Below are 17,012 nucleotides of genomic sequence, written 5' to 3' on the forward strand. Positions count from 1 at the left end.
AGGGTCAGATAACAGTAATCATTAGATGGAGCAGGGATATTGCCTGGCAGTCTTTCTCTCAGTCAATAAGGTAAGAATAAGCTCTTTCAATAGTCTTTTGGATAATTACCTCCCATAGAGATAATTGCAGCATTATGAGTTAATTCATATGGTTGCTGCATTTAATCCAAAACATGACTCATTTATAGAAACATTACATAAAGCAGAATCATTTTATGGGAGAATGAAATGTACTTTATGTAATGTAAATATCATTACGATTAAAAAGAATAATGTAATTGTTTTTTAATCTTTTAGGACGGCCAATCTCGCACTGTTCGCCAGTTCCAGTTCACCGATTGGCCAGAACAAGGTGTGCCCAAATCTGGAGAAGGCTTCATAGATTTCATTGGCCAGGTGCATAAAACGAAGGAGCAGTTTGGGCAGGACGGTCCCATCACTGTCCACTGCAGGTAAATACATTGTAAATACTGATCCATTGTACATCAGCACTGAAGAGGAGGTGTCAGTACACATCATATATTCCTCCATACACCACTGTAAACAGCAACTGATTGTTTTGGTGCTTCCTTCAGCGCCGGTGTGGGGCGGACAGGCGTTTTCATCACTCTGAGTATTGTTCTGGAGAGGATGCGCTACGAAGGGGCTGTGGACATCTTTCAGACTGTCAAAATGCTGCGCACTCAGAGACCAGCCATGGTGCAGACTGAGGTAAACACAGTCATAAGCCATTTTATCAATACGCTTCAACTTCAACTCTGTATTAGTAATGCTGGCTTCATAAAGTGTATTTGATCATGCAATATTTCAACAGTTTATCAGAAATATATAGAAGTAACTGTATTTCATCTTTAAAAATCAGTCTTTTACTAAAAAAGAATTCCAAAAAAAAACATCCTTATTTACAGTCTCAATATAAATCTGTAGGAAACACTGATGATGAATGAGCGTATCATTGCACATTACATATTTATGTATTGCCTTAGGAGAAACTAGTCTTAAGGTGTAATTTGTCATCAAATAGTATATTATTTCATGGCCTGGTTCCAAACATGAATAATACTTTTTTGCTTTCCTTATTTATTTTGAAACATCATGTATGCCTGGATTTCCTGTCTTTTAAACACTCTAATCGCAAAATCATTAAATATAAATTACGCCATTAACTCCCATTTACATTTAACACTTATGAATATACATTGCCATATACATTAATCATGAAGGACTATTATTAATTCTTCCCTCTGTGGCCACAGGATGAATACCAGTTTTGCTACCAGGCCGCTCTGGAGTACCTGGGTAGCTTTGACCACTATGCAACGTAAGCGGACAGACCATTGCATCTATCTTTCTGCGTCGAGGAAAGCGACAGAAAGTGAGAGAACGAACGGAAGACAACTTGAAATATTTGCAAACACTGAACTTCTTGGAGCAAAGAATCGAAGATGAATCCTAACACCTACCAAGGACAAAAAGCACCGACACAAACACAAGCAACAAGATTTCTGTGTAGCGCCCACACTCGTCAGACGGCTTCCTCTAGGGGGCTCCACTGAGGGGTATCTGTGGGTGCCCAGACTGTCATGTGTAATCCATATACTTACCTCAGTGTTCCAGTGTGAAGGACTTACTATAATACATGTGTGTTGTGGTCAGCTATCTACAATATGAAACAGTGAAATTACAAGCGGCTTCAGAACAGGAAATATATGTGTGTAAAAAAAAGCAAACAAAAAACACAAAGAGCCTGGATATTTGCTGCACCCTGAATGGGCTTTTTATCCTTAAACTTTGTATCTATGGTGTACTGAGGGGTTACAAAGGTGAACATTTCTATATGTGTCCTCGCGTCTCTTTCTGGTTTTAAACAGATGACTTGGCTGAGAGGAAGATCGCTGACTCGCCACCGTGAGGATAAAGGATGCTCACTTACAGCACAGTGCCAAGAGAAACCCTGCTATGAACTGTGGCCTACGAGGAGTGACGGCGCCCCCTATATTACCCCAGCGTAACACAACTCAAGCTGGCCATGGAATCAGTTCACAAGTCCCTGGCACAAACAGCTGGCCTGGGAAGACGTGTTAAAAGCCCATCGCATCCTACAACACGGCTCTGATTCGTTGCCCAGTTCTTACCCCCGACATCTCCGCTTGCCTGCAATTTTTGCGCTAGTTCATCTTCCAGCTCTTGATGTCAGTCTCATTGTGTCACGCTAGCAGGGGGGGGGGGCTCACTGAAAGGGACAAGTGAGAAGCACCCATCCAACAAAATGTATATCAAAGACGTTTCCTTTCTTCGCATACGTCAAAAAAAGCACTTCAGCCTATACAGAGTTACGCCGTGATTTTACGTTTGCCTTACACCGACAGACTTTTTTTGTTTTTTTGTTGTATTTTTTTTTTTTTTTAAACATGCTGCTTTACTGGTTTTCCTGTGTCGTGTGCAATATTTTTCCTCATACAGTATCTGAGGCAATCTGCAATATGTCTCTGAGTTATCATGAAGCATAGCCACTTTTGTAGGATGTTTCTCAGCAAATGCAAATACTACAAATGACCTATCCTCCCCCGAATCTTTACTCAGAGCAGTCGATGTAACCCTTTCTTACTAGAACCACTGCACAATGCTTTTGCTTAATGTTTTTGTGACACATGCAGATCGGGCTTAACATTATGACCGCGTCGCTGCGTCAAGGAACTAAAAGTGTAGCTGCACGAATCAGCAAGCCAACAATGTATCTCCAAGTACCAAGGGGCAAACACTGCGGCCGGTCATAATGTTATGCTTGATTGGTGTTTGGTTGGTCCCATGTGGTGTTTTAGGAGCACATTGGTCAGATTTTGTACATAACAGTCGGCCATTCCAGTCCCTTACAGTACAAGTACAGTCTGAGCACAAGATGTAACGTACATGGGATCAGACGTGTCGTAGTTCTAATCGTCTCAAAAAGCCTTATTGTTATCTTTGTCATATTTATTTGATGTCTTTAAAGATATTTATGAATTAATTTTGTTTATACTAATGTTTTTTTTGTTTGTTTGTTTTTTTATTAATTTATTTGGAAAATATAGCAACTATAACCAGTAAGATGTTGTTTAGTTGGCAAGCCATTGTTAAAGTGTTTTGTCATTGATGTTTTTTTTAATAATTTTTAACTGTTTGGTGCTTTTTTATTTGCTATGCCCTCTGTGCAGGGTGCTATTTGATACTGATGTCTGTTTAGTTAGAAAGAGATGTACATTAGAGGAAGGTTTCAGTAGTTTACAATGGTGCCGTAAAGACTCTTCCCTCGACATTGTTTCACCACTACCTGAGGTGTTATAGGGCATCAGAAAACTAGTTATTTAGAGACTTGTTGGTTAAAAAACCATGACAAGGTGTTATTTAGTTTGCTGGGAAGCACATGGTAGCAAGTGTATTTTTCTGACAGAGAACGGGTGGGAAGTGCCCACATTTACATCCCTTGTTTAAAATTTGAAATTATTCTAGTATAAAAACTGTGTGTGGTCCAGAAGTCTTGACCGTGTGTGACATATATCAAATATGTTATCTCTTCAATTTCTAATAATTATTGTGTCAAGAGAAATATTGTGGCGCACACGCATACAAGCTGCATAAAAGATGTGTGGAGGGCCAGCTCTGGTGATGCCATCCCTTTCACTTCTGTACCTGTCCTTTCCTTTCAACCATGGATGTAGATATTGTACCTGGACTTTGTATTAAAAGCAGGATGATTGGATATACAGCAAACATCAGTGTCTTTGGGTGTTGTTCATTTTTAGACCACAGGATGGAGACAAAACAATTAAATAAGAATAGTAAGAATTCTCCTGTGTGTGTGTGTGTGTGTGTGTGTGTCTGTGTGTGTGTGTCTGTGTGTGTGTGTGTGTCTGTGTGTGTATTGCTGCTGGCATTTCTGTTGCACATACATCAATTACACACAGGCCATGACACAAAGTATGAGGAAATATACTGGAAAGTAAAATGCAAATATACTAGGACTTTGTGTCTGTCATGTGATGCTGATACTGTGTTTTGGTGAAGAGGGAAGTAATGTGAATTTAAGTTCACTAGTTTTGTTAACAGAAGCAACACACATGCACCTCTGAACAGGACAGATGTAATCTGCAGTAGATAGATATTTTTTGGTAGAGAAAATGCTTTAGTCTGGATCATACTGTGACATAGTGTTGTTGAGATGGTTGAATAAGATTCAAGCTCTTATCTGGATTCTTCAAGGTAACAGACAACAAACTCAGAGGTGATCTTTGTCATTGTTGGACAAAGGTAAAATGAGGAATGGAGTGCCATGGCATCACCACAACAACCAAAGTAACTTATTCACAACAAAGAATAAGGCAGTACATTTGAAAGCATCTCTCCTATTGTTAAAACCTGCATTATTATCTTACACAAACACAAGATCCAAACTCATTTCACATGATATGCTTGTTTGGCTTGACCAAAAGTCGCATCACTCCCAGTCCCATAATCCCACACTGATTTGATGTGCACCTAAATGCAAACTAGAGTGACACCTCTATTCACAAACACAAATATCCAAGTTGAATCATCTGTAATAAAATATACATACAAACTTAGCCCTTCGTGCTTAAGGACTATTTTAATTGAAAGAATGACCCCCATTAAAACTGAAGCTGTTCCTGAACCTTCTGGAGCACAAACTATTGGCTGGAGCCTTTGTGAAGCTGAGACTCTGTAGTTTTGGACTCTGATGTCTGTTTTACTCTAATCTTAAGTAGAAACAAGTTCTGCACAGAGGAAATCAGATTTTAAATCCTGCTTAGATTTTCTTTATTAAACATATAAATCAGTAAAGCTGGTGTCTGGAGGTAGGGTCTGATTTACACTCAAATGTGCATCTGTTGGGTTTTTACTTTAAAAAAGAAATAGAAAGAAAGAAAGAAAGATAATTAAGATAAATTCACTAAAATTGAGTTTTAGGGACTTGTATAAAGTAAAAATGTCCAGGCGGTATCCATATAAAAGTTCTATAATTGTTTATTTTTTTTATTTCAGGGTTTTTTTTATTTGTGGGTTTGGAGTACAAATTGACCCTGATTCTTCCAACAATGATAGATTTGACTGGAAACAAGTGGGTTACAGTTTTATTTTTAGGTATCAAGCAACTTGAGAGTTCCCTTTTATAAGCTGGTGGATAAATGGAATAAATAAAGAAAAGGTCCAACGTCCCAAGCCCTAAGCATAAGGAGTTTAATCTTTGCTCCCAAAGAGCCAAAGTGATTTGAGCTGCTGCAGACAGATGGCATAATCAGGCTCTGGCCCTGATTTAACCTTGACCATGGAAGTTCAATGTGAGAGGCTTGTTCAAGTGAAAGGAAAATGACCTTTGAGCACATTTTCCTCTGTCCTCCTCATCGGGAGGCATTCAATCCTGAACCAGACAATATCTATTATAAGACCTGACACAAAACTCATATCTGTAAATGTAAACATAGAGTGACACTATAATAATATTAATTTACAAATCGATGATTAAAATATTCAGTATTCGGGGACTTCACGGGCCCCGCTAATACCAAAAACACCGTGAGAAAAGCGCCGTCACGTGTGCACTTCACGTCTCTCCCCGCCGGCTGAACCTGTCAGCTTTCCCCGCATTCCTGCCCCGGCTGAGCGTGAGTGCGTCAAAGGTCAGAGCCGGAGTCAGCGATGGCGTTAACCTGCCGGCTCTGATTGGACAGATTGTGTCTGGGCCACGCCCCTCTCTCCACGTCTTGATCTGTTGCGCATGTTGCACATGATGTCTTCAGTAATGTGTTTGGATGAGTGTAACTCAGACCCAGGGCACGTTACTTATCCTGTAAAAATCAAGTTCTCAAATAGAGCTTCTGAATGAGTCTTAAGAAAAGAAAGTTCTCTCTGGACAGCTCCATGTGAGTACTTGTTAAACTTTTCATTGTCTTTTAAAACAGTCGAATCCAGTTATTCTCATATAATGCTAAGGACACACTACGGTTACTACTGCCAACTAACTAGACATCATTGAATTTCCTTACAATAATTATACTAATATTACAAAGTGCGTGCTTATTACAGCAGTTGCATCATATTCTACGACACTAAACTCCACATGCAAGACTTTTCTGTTGCATTGTAACCCACTATTTACAATGCAACAGAAATGATCCCACACATTTTGAGCACGACTGATGTAAAGTGACTTGTCTCCGGGGTCAGCTGTCTGGAGGGAGCGGGTCTCACCAGGAGACACAGTTTGAGGAAGGGCCGACCACAGCAGAATCTGGATGAGGCCCGAGAACACATCCAGGGGCTCCACCACAACCTCTCTGCCAACGCTTTACACAGGTACAACACATGCAACGGTACGAGGAGAAACAAACGAGATCCCATTACCGTCTTTGTTTCCAGCAGACACCAATCCATAGCAGAGGAGAGCACCGAGAAAACCGACGTCAACAGCAATGTAAGGCTTTTTGATTTGTTACTAACCAAAACATAAGAAAATATAAATAAATAAATAAATAGCTATTCAAACTTTTGGTGTGAGCTTTGCCTATATAAAATTGTGATGGCAGAAGGGGCCACAGTACTTATACCAAATACACACTTTTTGAGTATTCACTGTGTGGCAACCAAAACAATCTCTCTGTTATAATGAGACTAAAGTGTCAACCTCAGTACTATATGGCACCAAAGAACATTTAGTGCACCCAAAGGTTTGTACGCGACTGAACCAAACCGGTTTCTGCCCGTGTAGACATCTATCTGTACTTCATCAGTAGATATCTGAAGTACAATCAGCTGTGGCGTACTCTCTCTCTCTCACTGAAAGTTCTAAATGATCATGCACGGTATCCGACTGTACGTCAAATCGAGGGCTATCATCTCATCAGCCACATTGCTCCCTCACATTCGATTGAATAAGTCACTGGAGCGTTTCCCTGCAGGTCCTCAAGCAGCACAAGAGCTTCCACAAACTGTTCCCGGAGATTCCTGGCGGAGAGAGCTTGACCCACGGTGAGTTCACACAGGGCGAACTTACTTATTCCCCGATATCAATTCACACGGCATTGTGTCCTCCTCGTGGTTTGTCTCCAATGCCTTTGCCGGCTGATGAAGTGCTACAAGCTGCTCTGTATGCCCAGTGATGGCCTGCGCCGGATAAGAAGCCACACAATTGTTTTTTAGTGAATTATTCAGCACACGCACGCAGATGTTTGGGTGACATTTTGAACACAATGTCGGTTCCATCCTTAAAACTGCTTGTGGTTCGCAGCCTTCACTTGTGCCTTGCAGAAAGATGGGCTTTATCAGGGGAAACTTTTCGTGTCGGAGAACCATGTGTGCTTCCATTCATCCGTGCTGCTCAAAGAGACGAAGGTAAAGATTGGACGTTAGGAGGTGAAATAGTCCTTTGTTTTTTTTACATTGTCGAATGCGTGATGTCGTTACAGGTGGTCATTCCTTTAGCAAGTGTGAGAGAAGTGAAAAAGCATCACTCTGCCATGTCTTTGAGCATTCAATCTGCTGACGGGGGAAAGGTACTGCATCGTTTGTTTGTAGCAGTAGGTAAAAGAATTGTGTAGATTGTGTTTTGGAATGATAGAAGGGCTTTAGATATGAGCAAATATGTACTGAAGTGGTTATGGGAGTATTCATTTTCAGCCCGATTGTCAGTTTCCCCGCATTTTGAGACTATTGGCCCAAGATATTAATGAGTTATTTTGGTGGAGTTACATGTGACTAATTCCTTTCCCACATAAGGACGTTCTAGGCATTTTTGAAGAGATCTACTGAGCCGCGATTACCGTAGATCAAGACATCCATAATCTTAGGGTTGTTTATAATAATGTCGTGTGAGAGGTTGTGTCGCTGAGACTGAACTACAACGATCCATGGTGAACTTGACAGGTGAACTTGACAGGTGAACTTTACAGGTGAACTTGACAGGTGAACTTTACAGGTGAACTTGACAGGTGAACTTTACAGGTGAACTTGACAGGTGAACTTTACAGGTGAACTTGACAGGTGAACTTTACACCGAGGAATTAAAATCTTGTCTGTCTCTTTGGCTTATCATACAGTTGTAGCTATGAGTCCTTTTACTTTCCTTTTCAATGTTCCAGAAATATTATTTATAGGTCTAAATCCAGATTAAGTTTAAAATACAGGTTAATTTATACCATGGTCCCACAAACTGCAGGAGCCATTGATATGTATAACACAGATTTGCTGTCTGTTTGCCGTCTGAGGGATCAGTTATCAGTTATCAGTTACCTAACAGTAGTTCAGTTGTTTATCTGTTGCTCTGGTGATGCCCACAGCTAGCGATATAAGAGCTGTTGGCAGCATGAACTGTGCCGTTATGCAAAGACTTCTACCTGAGAATAATAATGAGAGGATTTATAGATACTTCTTCCAAAAACAATCAGACACAGAGTTACACAGGCCCTGCCCTCCATCTGAGAGCATGACATTTCAGAAAGCAACAAGTTCAGCCATGGCATTGGAGCCTGATCATTTCTGTTAGTGACAAGGCCTTAAAAGTCCCTCTATGTGAGAATGACTATTTTGGAAAGAAGTATTTCAAATAGAAATCCACAAACATTGAACCTTATCATTATTTGTTTGGGATTGGCTCCACAAACGTGTCATATTATTCTCTTATTGTTTAAAGTCCTCTCAACTGAAAACAATCACATCTTTGGAGTTGAATAGTGGCACCACGCTTTGAGATTATTGTGATGAAGAAATAAATCACTTGTTTATTTACAGTATGCTAACAGAGAATAGATTTAACTTTGTGCCCATATTTGTTTAATTTGGATAGGCCCAGTGCTTACAGAGATATGAACCAACACCTGCTCCAGCTCAGTGTTAAACCATAGGAGTTATTGAATGTTGTGATCAAGCATCAAATAACTAAAATGTCACAAATCACAAATGTTTAACTCATTTTCACTAGTGACTGGACTCTAGAACTTGTATTATTATAAGTAAGGCTAATAGTTTTAACTATTGTGTTAAAACAGTGTAACGAGCTGCTTTAAAGACGTTTAATGGTCCCACAAACTGCAATAGCAAACTGGTGAATACAACAACCAGTTTGCAGTCTGAGCATCAGTTTAACTCAGTTTAAGCTTGTCCATTTAAGCTCACTCGTTGCTATGGTGATTGCCGCAGTGTAGTGAATCTTTTCTTCTGCTATCTGCCATCATTTGCCGTTGAGTTGACCGTGACCCTGTGCATTTAATAGCTGCCATAACACAAGGAAGTACAGTGTATACTCTACGGATTTAGCCTTAAGAAGTGCAGCACAAAGGAAGGAAGGCATCACTTTTTCTTTCATGTCCACTTCCTCCAAACTGTCTTAACTTTGACCTGCTTCTTCTCTTCCTGCCAGTACTTGTTCATGTCCCTTCTGAACCGTGGGATGTGCTACAAACTCCTCCAAAGTGTCTGTTCACATGCAGTAGTAAGTTATTTTATTCAAGCATAAAGAAGACCATAAAAAGTATAAAATATAAACACTTATTTGATACCATTGCAGGCAGAGAGCACCAACAGCAGTCCACGTGTCTCATCTGGAGAAAATGAATTTGATCTTGATGTTGTGAGTCCAGGGATCATTGTAACTTGTCATTATAAGCCTTTATGATGAGTACAATGACATATATTTGACATATAATGACGTATATTTGTGATATCCTAGACATTGTCCAACTCAAGCATGGAAGACAGTTTTGATCATCATCTAAGCAGCGAGAGCGCTATCAATCATGACGACTTCCCGCAGTTTTCTAGTGAAAGTGGGCTTTGAAAACATGAATTATGATGATTTAAATCACAATATGTTTGATATGTCACTTTTCTGCAATAGTTGATTCACGACTGATTCCCCCAAAACAAACTATTGCAACAGACCAAGGAGACAACGGGGAAGGTACGGCTGAAATCACCTTGTGTATTATGTTCAGTGATCAACTATTTTGTTATCTGCAGGATGGGTTAGGAGTGCGGCCAGTCGTATCCCATCATTGTTCTTCGTCGGCGAAACGAGAAATATTCAAGTTGTCTTTCATACCTACATCATTCTGTAAGTGCATGTAACTAGTCCCAAACGAAACCAGGTCCATTTTGTCTCATCTTCCTGATTAATACTTTCAGAATGCTGCTGCTGCTTTTGGCTTCAGGCTACATTGGCTTGAGGATCATTGCTTTGGAGGAACATCTGACCTTTTTGGCCTCTGTTGCACCGACGTCACGCCACACACAGTGAGTCTGACAGTGACGTGTACTGTATGCACACAGGGTCTTATGAAAACCATTACACACTGATGAGATAAATACAAAGTTGTCCTTCTGGTTCAGGCACCAAAGATAACATTCCACTTGTCACACCCATGTTACACTTGGTCGTCATGTGCACATTTTTTTGTCTATTGTTTGTTTCCTGTCACCTGTGCAAAGAGAGTGGAATCTTGTCTTTGACTATTTCAGATACAATGAGCCATAAGCGGCATGAGAGCGGGAGAATACGTCTTCAAGGACCTCCATCTTTCAAGATCATCTATCTGTGTCGATACAGTCTCCCTTTATTCTAACAGGGAGCCATGACAACAAGCTGTACAATCAATGTATTAAACTATTTATTACCAAACAAAAAAGCCATTGATGAAATGCTCTTATTGGTGGGGAATGTTACTAACTGGACATCACCAGGACAAGACATTTAGCAAATCTGTGATGAAAACAATAATAATGTTGAGCTGCTTCCCTGTGTTGTGCCATATGGACGCAGTCAGCCTGAAAATATGTTTATTTCTGGCCAGTATAAAGCTGACGGAGCTCAGCAGTGAGCAGAAGGTCGTCTGGCATTTGGACAGACCATCTTTGGTATAAGGTGTGTAAAATATTTGAATATCTTGTGTAAAGTAACAACTTGCTCTTTATATGCAAATACAAGTTACCTTTTAGGCAATTACACTTTTAAGCCAGCAGAGGGCAGTCCCGGTTTAACTATTAACGGCCTTGGACTGACAACACAATTTGACATGCAGTAAATCTTTTGTCAAAATCTAGTATTTAAACAATAGCTTTTTTAATGTGTTGATTAAAATGAATCTCATCATATTCTTACTTTCGTATAGAAGTGATTTTTTTTATTTGTCGATAAAAAGGTCAAGATTTCGTCCCATTAATTAATATCATTACATCATATTCTCAGTTCAAAAAAGCAACGTAAAATTACAAATAATACAAAGAATAGAATAGGTAAGTACAGTAACCATATAAACAGTTCACTAATGTAGTCTAGCCCTGCCCGCTGTCCATGTCAAACTCTAGCACAAAACTCTATACATCAGTTAGTATCAGCAATAAAAGAAATAATAAAAATAACGTCCCATGGATTAAAAGCGCATTATTATTATTATTCCAATGCCATGAGTTTAGTTTGACCCTCACATAGAATACATATTAGAGCTCACACCCGCCTCTTTACTTGCTCCTCAAAACACAATAGACATGCATACTGTTTTTACTGCTCTACCGCACACCCCACGAAGAAACATTCAGGGCCAGAGGAATATAACCATAGTAGTGAATCAAAATGCTAAGACCCTCCCCCCGCCCTCACACCCCTATTTACTCTCAGCCCCGTAAAAAGTGGATCCAGTGGTTTCCCTGAAAAAAGATGTTAACGGATTTCCATTTGTTAAACAGAGCAGGACGATGATGGATTGTTCTCCCCGTCTGAGCTGAAGAGCAGAGATGACGTACACAGGCTCTTGATCTCCAAAAAGAGCGCTTAGTGTTCAGTATGCGCCACCTCGAAACGACCACTGTAGATCACTGAATGTACTGATGTCCTGGGACCACATATATTCAAGTTTACACCTCTGTTAGTAAAGTTTCCATGGGAGGTATCCACGGAGTATCCATTCTGCTGGCCCACAATAGTCAATTACAATGAAAAAAGAAATAAAAACACACAAACTTACATCTTATACCCTTATTACACTTTGGATGCTTTTTACAATAGTGCTGAACTTAAGACCTGCTTTTTCATGCTTGTTCCAATATATATATAAACATACTGCACAGTACAGTACATGTTTGTGTATGCGTGTACATGATTGTGATGATGTGCAAAGGTCTGTGTGGTGGAACCCGCACCACACCAACAGTGACAGGCTCAAAGATGAGCGGCGTCCGTACGACTGGGGCCACAGAGGTTTGAAGCGGCGCAATGATGCCACTGTCCTGGCGCCCAATCAGAAATCACATTGATACTCATCACATTTTACATGTATGGTTCTAAACAATCAATCTATGGCCCTAAGCTACGACAAACACACAACATGATCACCTACATCAACAAATATGCTCGACAGATATGACTGCAACTGGTAACGTGCGTAGTACGACTAAAGGGAAACTTTAGTTTTGAGATTAAAAGAATAGCTTTCAATAAGCAATTTAGGATAGTGGATCAAATTGCCTGTTTAGAATTTTACCCTCCAACAGGACTCTAAAAACAGCTGCAATTGAGACTCAAACTTGGTCTTGCAAACACCTGTTGTTGTTTCCAAGACAGCAGTCGTCAAAGTCTCTGTAAAAATAAAACCAATTGTAAAGCGAGCAATATCCACAGTGAGGACTTGTTTTCTTATCAATACCAGAAGAACCTTGGACTGCTTATCCATAATGCAACAGCGTAATTAGTTACAACTGGTGATTAATAAAAAGCAGCCTAGGACAAATGGACAACATATATGGTGGCCATTTCACGTTTCCCAGCAGTTAAAAATTAACAAAATAAAGGCAAGGAAATGCCCAACAAGCCAGGAGTCTCTCAGACAAGTCTCTGTAGGTCCACTTTAACTGACACTAAAGAGGACAGTCTAGAAGGGAGGCGCCTTGAGTTCAAAGGTTCATTTGAGCAGGATAAAGCGAGGATGACACATGCTTGACCAATAGTTAGTCCACTGCACGGGAGAGTTAAGTGGTCAAGCTGTGGAGGTATTCTTCATACAAATGAAAATTTAAAAAAAAATACACCATGATTTAAAAGTCTCCATTACATTTTCCCTTGTTGCAGTTCTCCAAGTCATCAGGATATCCTTCATGTCACATAGATAGCATCAACACTGTTAGTTAATAGTGATATGATTTTACACTTTCATTCATAGCAGCATTCACTCAGAAAATGACATCTGTGTGCCTTTGGACAAAGCTTTTGTTACTTTTAATACATTAAAGCTGTAATTTCACTGGTAAGAGATGTCAAATGCTCCATGAAAGTGATCTTAGTGTATGTGTATATTAAAAACCTAGTTGTAAAAGATTTTTAAGTAACATAAAGTGCTACTTTAAAGACACACAGATGTGACAAATAAACCAGAATTCCCTTTAGACACTCGCTCCACAAACATACCAGCATCACGTCTCAGGCTCTCAGGAGGCTGTAAAAATGCAGAGGCGGCAGTTTGTTTTTCAGGCGTGCTGTGCAGCCAGGTCCTGGTTGATGAAGCGCCGTAGCCGCTCCAGGTACTGACTGTAAAGTTCTATGTCGTTGTGCCCGGCGCCCTCCACCCACAGCGGCTCCACGGCTTTGGGGCAGCGCTCGAACAATGCCAGGCCGTGAGAGAAGTCAATCACCTCGTCCTCTGTACCGTGGATGATCAGGACTGGAGAGGGGATTTTTGCCACTTTCTCAATGCTGAAAAAAAAAAAGAAGGTATGACTGGTATGGCTTCCTTATCGTCTTTCAACTGCATTATACAACAAGGGAATACTCACTTGGGGAAGGCATCAAAGCAGTAGGTTTTCTTGGTGTCAGGGAAGGCCACTCTCATCCCAGAGGTTAGTGGAGAGTGCAGAACAACAGCGGCACACTCAAAACGGGAAGCCAGGTCTACTGTGGGCACTGTACCGATGCTCTGCCCATAGAGGATGATGTTCTCCGGGCTGATACCGTACCTGCAACATCAGATGACCAGTAAGTCTCCAAATTCATAAATGCAATCAAATCCCTCGCAACATTTTAAGAAATTGTCAATAGGAAGGCCAGAAATTATACCGTGAGCGCAGCGCATTCCAGGCAGCATCAATGTCAGCATAGAGGTTTTTCTCTGAGGGCTTCCCGGTGCTTACGCCGTATCCCGAGTAGTCGTAGGAGAAGATGTTGCAGTTGATGCGTGTTCCTAAACCGATGTAGAAGCTGCTCATCTGGCCAAGGTCTACAGCGTTACCATGCGAGAACAACACAGTGAACCTGGATAGAGGCGAATTAAGAGGAAAGTTTAGTTCAGTTCTGGCTAAAGACGACACTGACAAGCTTACAACATTAACTTTGGTTTTCTTTTTCACTTACAAATGCCTTTTACACACAATGATTATGACAATATGTACACAGTAACAACAATCAGATTCAATTCAAATATTATTATTGCTGAACATAATAAAAAACAAAGCTTATCAACACGTTGGACTGACCTGGCGTTGGGAGCACAGCGGATGTACATGCAGCCGACACGGTTCCCTCTGCTGGAGCGGGCCAAGAACACATCGGTCACATCCAGTTCTCTTTGAGAGTACTGGAACTCTGCTCGCTCTGTGAGGTGAAGCTTCCATCTGGGCTCTACGACGACCCCAGGGCTGGTGCCTCCACCTGCACTGGTGGCACCTCCCCCTCCTCCCCTGTCTCCTCCCCTCTCACTTCCACCTCCAGCCCCCAGACGCGAGCGAAGCCCTGGAGCCCCCAGCGACGCCGGCGCCGGCCCGGAGCTGGACTCAGTTGTAGAGATCGGAGTGGGGTCCAGATCAGGGATTAGGGCGTAGGTGGGTTCAGGGGGGAGGAATGCCAGTTTGGCTGCAATACGACTGGGGCAAGGTGGGCAGCAGAATAAGCAGCATAACTCACGTATGGACAAACCGTTCATTTTCTGGGGGGGAAAAAATACATCCTTACAATAAGTTGGGTAAAAAGAGAAACAACACGAATACAATACAAACAAGATACATGTTTGTAGTACTTTTCCAAAGTTCACCAATAAAAGACTATGTGGTGCACTCTTTATACTACAGACAATAGTTGTGACATCATATATTTATATAAACATATATATATATTTATATATAAATAGAAAATGGAAAACAATGACTTGCATGTGGTGTGTAGAAAGCTTGCTGTAATGTATCGCATTAAATGTCATGTCTTTAAAAGCAGAATTTATGTTACTTTATAGGCAGATTTTATAGCTCAAAAAATGCTTTTAATTAACATAATAAAAATAATACATTTGTTTGATTTGGTTATGTCACTTGATGTCAACCCCCCAATTCCTCATATAAAAAGGTGAAGATGATGCTGCACCTGAATGTGAAATCCCTGGGCTTTGAAAAGGACATAAAGCAGCACCAAGGCTCTACACTCCTGTTACTGAGCCAGCCAGATCTGTAGAGAAAAACATACATATTACAACTCACACTAAACGTAAACAGCCTATTCACTTTCCCTTGAACGACTCAACAAACACACAATGATGAATTAAAAAAAAAATTAATTTGAGATCTGACAGTCAGAATGGGGCCTATACCCGGATGAACTACGACCCAAGGCCAGATACAAACATGTTTACATCTCATACCACAAATAAGGGTTAACGAATTTACATTATTTAGTGATGCATCTGTGTTAACATGGTCATATGAAGACCACCATTACGATCCTCAAATTTCCCAATTAATATACAGTCGTAGATCTAAGTGCTTGTGTTTAAGATGACTAATTAAACACCTCAGCACAGAGCCACAGGGACACTCCGGCTAATCGCGGCTACTGCCCAAATACGATAAAATCTCTGATATAAGACCTTTGAGCCAACATAAAAAAACAAGTTCCTTTATCAACACTGATATAACTATATAACAACGGCATAGCTGATATGTTACACACATCAAAATAGAAATATTATTGCTACACGACATCTCCTTAGGAAGATTTGATCGGCAGCAGAGGCTAGCATAGCGCTCGGCTAGCGGCGAATATCATGGTAGCTTATCTAGTAATATGAAAATATTATTTACCTACCGATTTACTAATCCTTTGTAGACAGATTGGTGTGTCTCTGTAGGTACACACGAGCAGCACTGGAATTCGAAAACCTGCCGCGTTTCTTGTCATGGATGGTTTCTTCAGGCGTATAGACAGCTATCGGCGGCTAGCTACAATCCATTGCTACTAAATTTTCTTTTTCTTTTTTTTTTTTACAACTGCGTCCCAGCAATTCCGGAAATGACGTAGAGACGTGGTGCTTCTGTTATTATTATTTATTTAGTTTAGTTATTAATATTTTTGTTAGAAGAAATAGGTTAACCTTGGTTAACCAAAGTTATGCTATATTTAATTAACACTGGTTTGTGCAATTATCTTCTGAACTAGGAAATAGGAAAGAAAACCATCACAAATTAAATAATTAAAACAATTAAATATCAATAAAGTGAGTTATAAAAATGCATGTATAATAAATAGCAGCATAATATGACACAATTTTATATTATTTTATATTATATTGTACCATATTATATTATATAATGTTACGTGATATTATGTTATATTATATCAATATTATATTATATAAATAGGAAAGATGCATGTATAATACTATGCAGTATAATATGATACATTATTGTATTATGTTATATTATATTAATGTTATGTTATATATTATATTAATGTTATGTTATATATTATTTTATGTTTTGTGATATTATGTTACGTTTTGTTGTGTTATATCACATTGTATGAAGGTCATTTTGTGTTTTATATCGATTTTTTTAACATCGAATTAATGTATATACAACGAATATTTTACTAGATTCGATGTAAAAAATAAAAAAAAATCTATGTTAAAAAAAAATCTATGTCAAAATAACCTTCATAGATTCCCCCAAAACAAACTATTGCACCATAGTGCATGTTTTAAGTAGGCCTATTATTT

At 39.8% G+C, this 17,012-nt stretch overlaps 2 protein-coding genes and 1 long non-coding RNA gene across 9 annotated transcripts in view; 2 read left to right on the plus strand and 1 right to left on the minus strand.

The window, feature by feature from the left end:
• LOC140356390 (receptor-type tyrosine-protein phosphatase S-like) overlaps nt 1–3,753 on the plus strand; it is a 73,503-nt gene extending 69,750 nt beyond the window's left edge. For all 7 annotated transcript variants that reach the window (XM_072441285.1, XM_072441279.1, XM_072441282.1 and 4 more), the window contains 3 exons: nt 298–452; nt 576–711; nt 1,257–3,753. In XM_072441285.1, the coding sequence (XP_072297386.1) occupies nt 298–452; nt 576–711; nt 1,257–1,325 (360 nt within the window). In that variant the 3' untranslated portion in view covers nt 1,326–3,753. The remainder of the gene's footprint in view (nt 1–297; nt 453–575; nt 712–1,256) is intronic.
• A 6,246-nt stretch (nt 3,754–9,999) lies between these two features.
• Nucleotides 10,000–10,883, plus strand: LOC140355725 (uncharacterized). The gene is made up of 3 exons (XR_011926015.1): nt 10,000–10,102; nt 10,174–10,281; nt 10,507–10,883. It is a non-coding gene; the product is annotated as an uncharacterized lncRNA (long non-coding RNA).
• A 256-nt stretch (nt 10,884–11,139) lies between these two features.
• Nucleotides 11,140–16,283, minus strand: LOC140356392 (alpha/beta hydrolase domain-containing protein 17A-like). Its single transcript, XM_072441288.1, has 6 exons — nt 16,103–16,283; nt 15,386–15,466; nt 14,506–14,954; nt 14,090–14,284; nt 13,810–13,989; nt 11,140–13,729 (listed from the first exon to the last, which is right to left on the minus strand). The coding sequence occupies exons 3-6, from the start codon at nt 14,949–14,951 to the stop codon at nt 13,504–13,506; spliced, it is 1,047 nt and encodes a 348-aa protein (XP_072297389.1). The 5' UTR covers nt 14,952–14,954; nt 15,386–15,466; nt 16,103–16,283; the 3' UTR covers nt 11,140–13,503.
• Between the last annotated feature and the right edge of the window lie 729 nt (nt 16,284–17,012).

The sequence above is a fragment of the Eucyclogobius newberryi genome, unplaced genomic scaffold (genome assembly GCF_026437365.1).
Source record: "Eucyclogobius newberryi isolate DKJ021-1_F unplaced genomic scaffold, fEucNew1.0.hap1 SCAF_12, whole genome shotgun sequence".
NCBI lineage: Eukaryota > Metazoa > Chordata > Actinopteri > Gobiiformes > Gobiidae > Eucyclogobius > Eucyclogobius newberryi.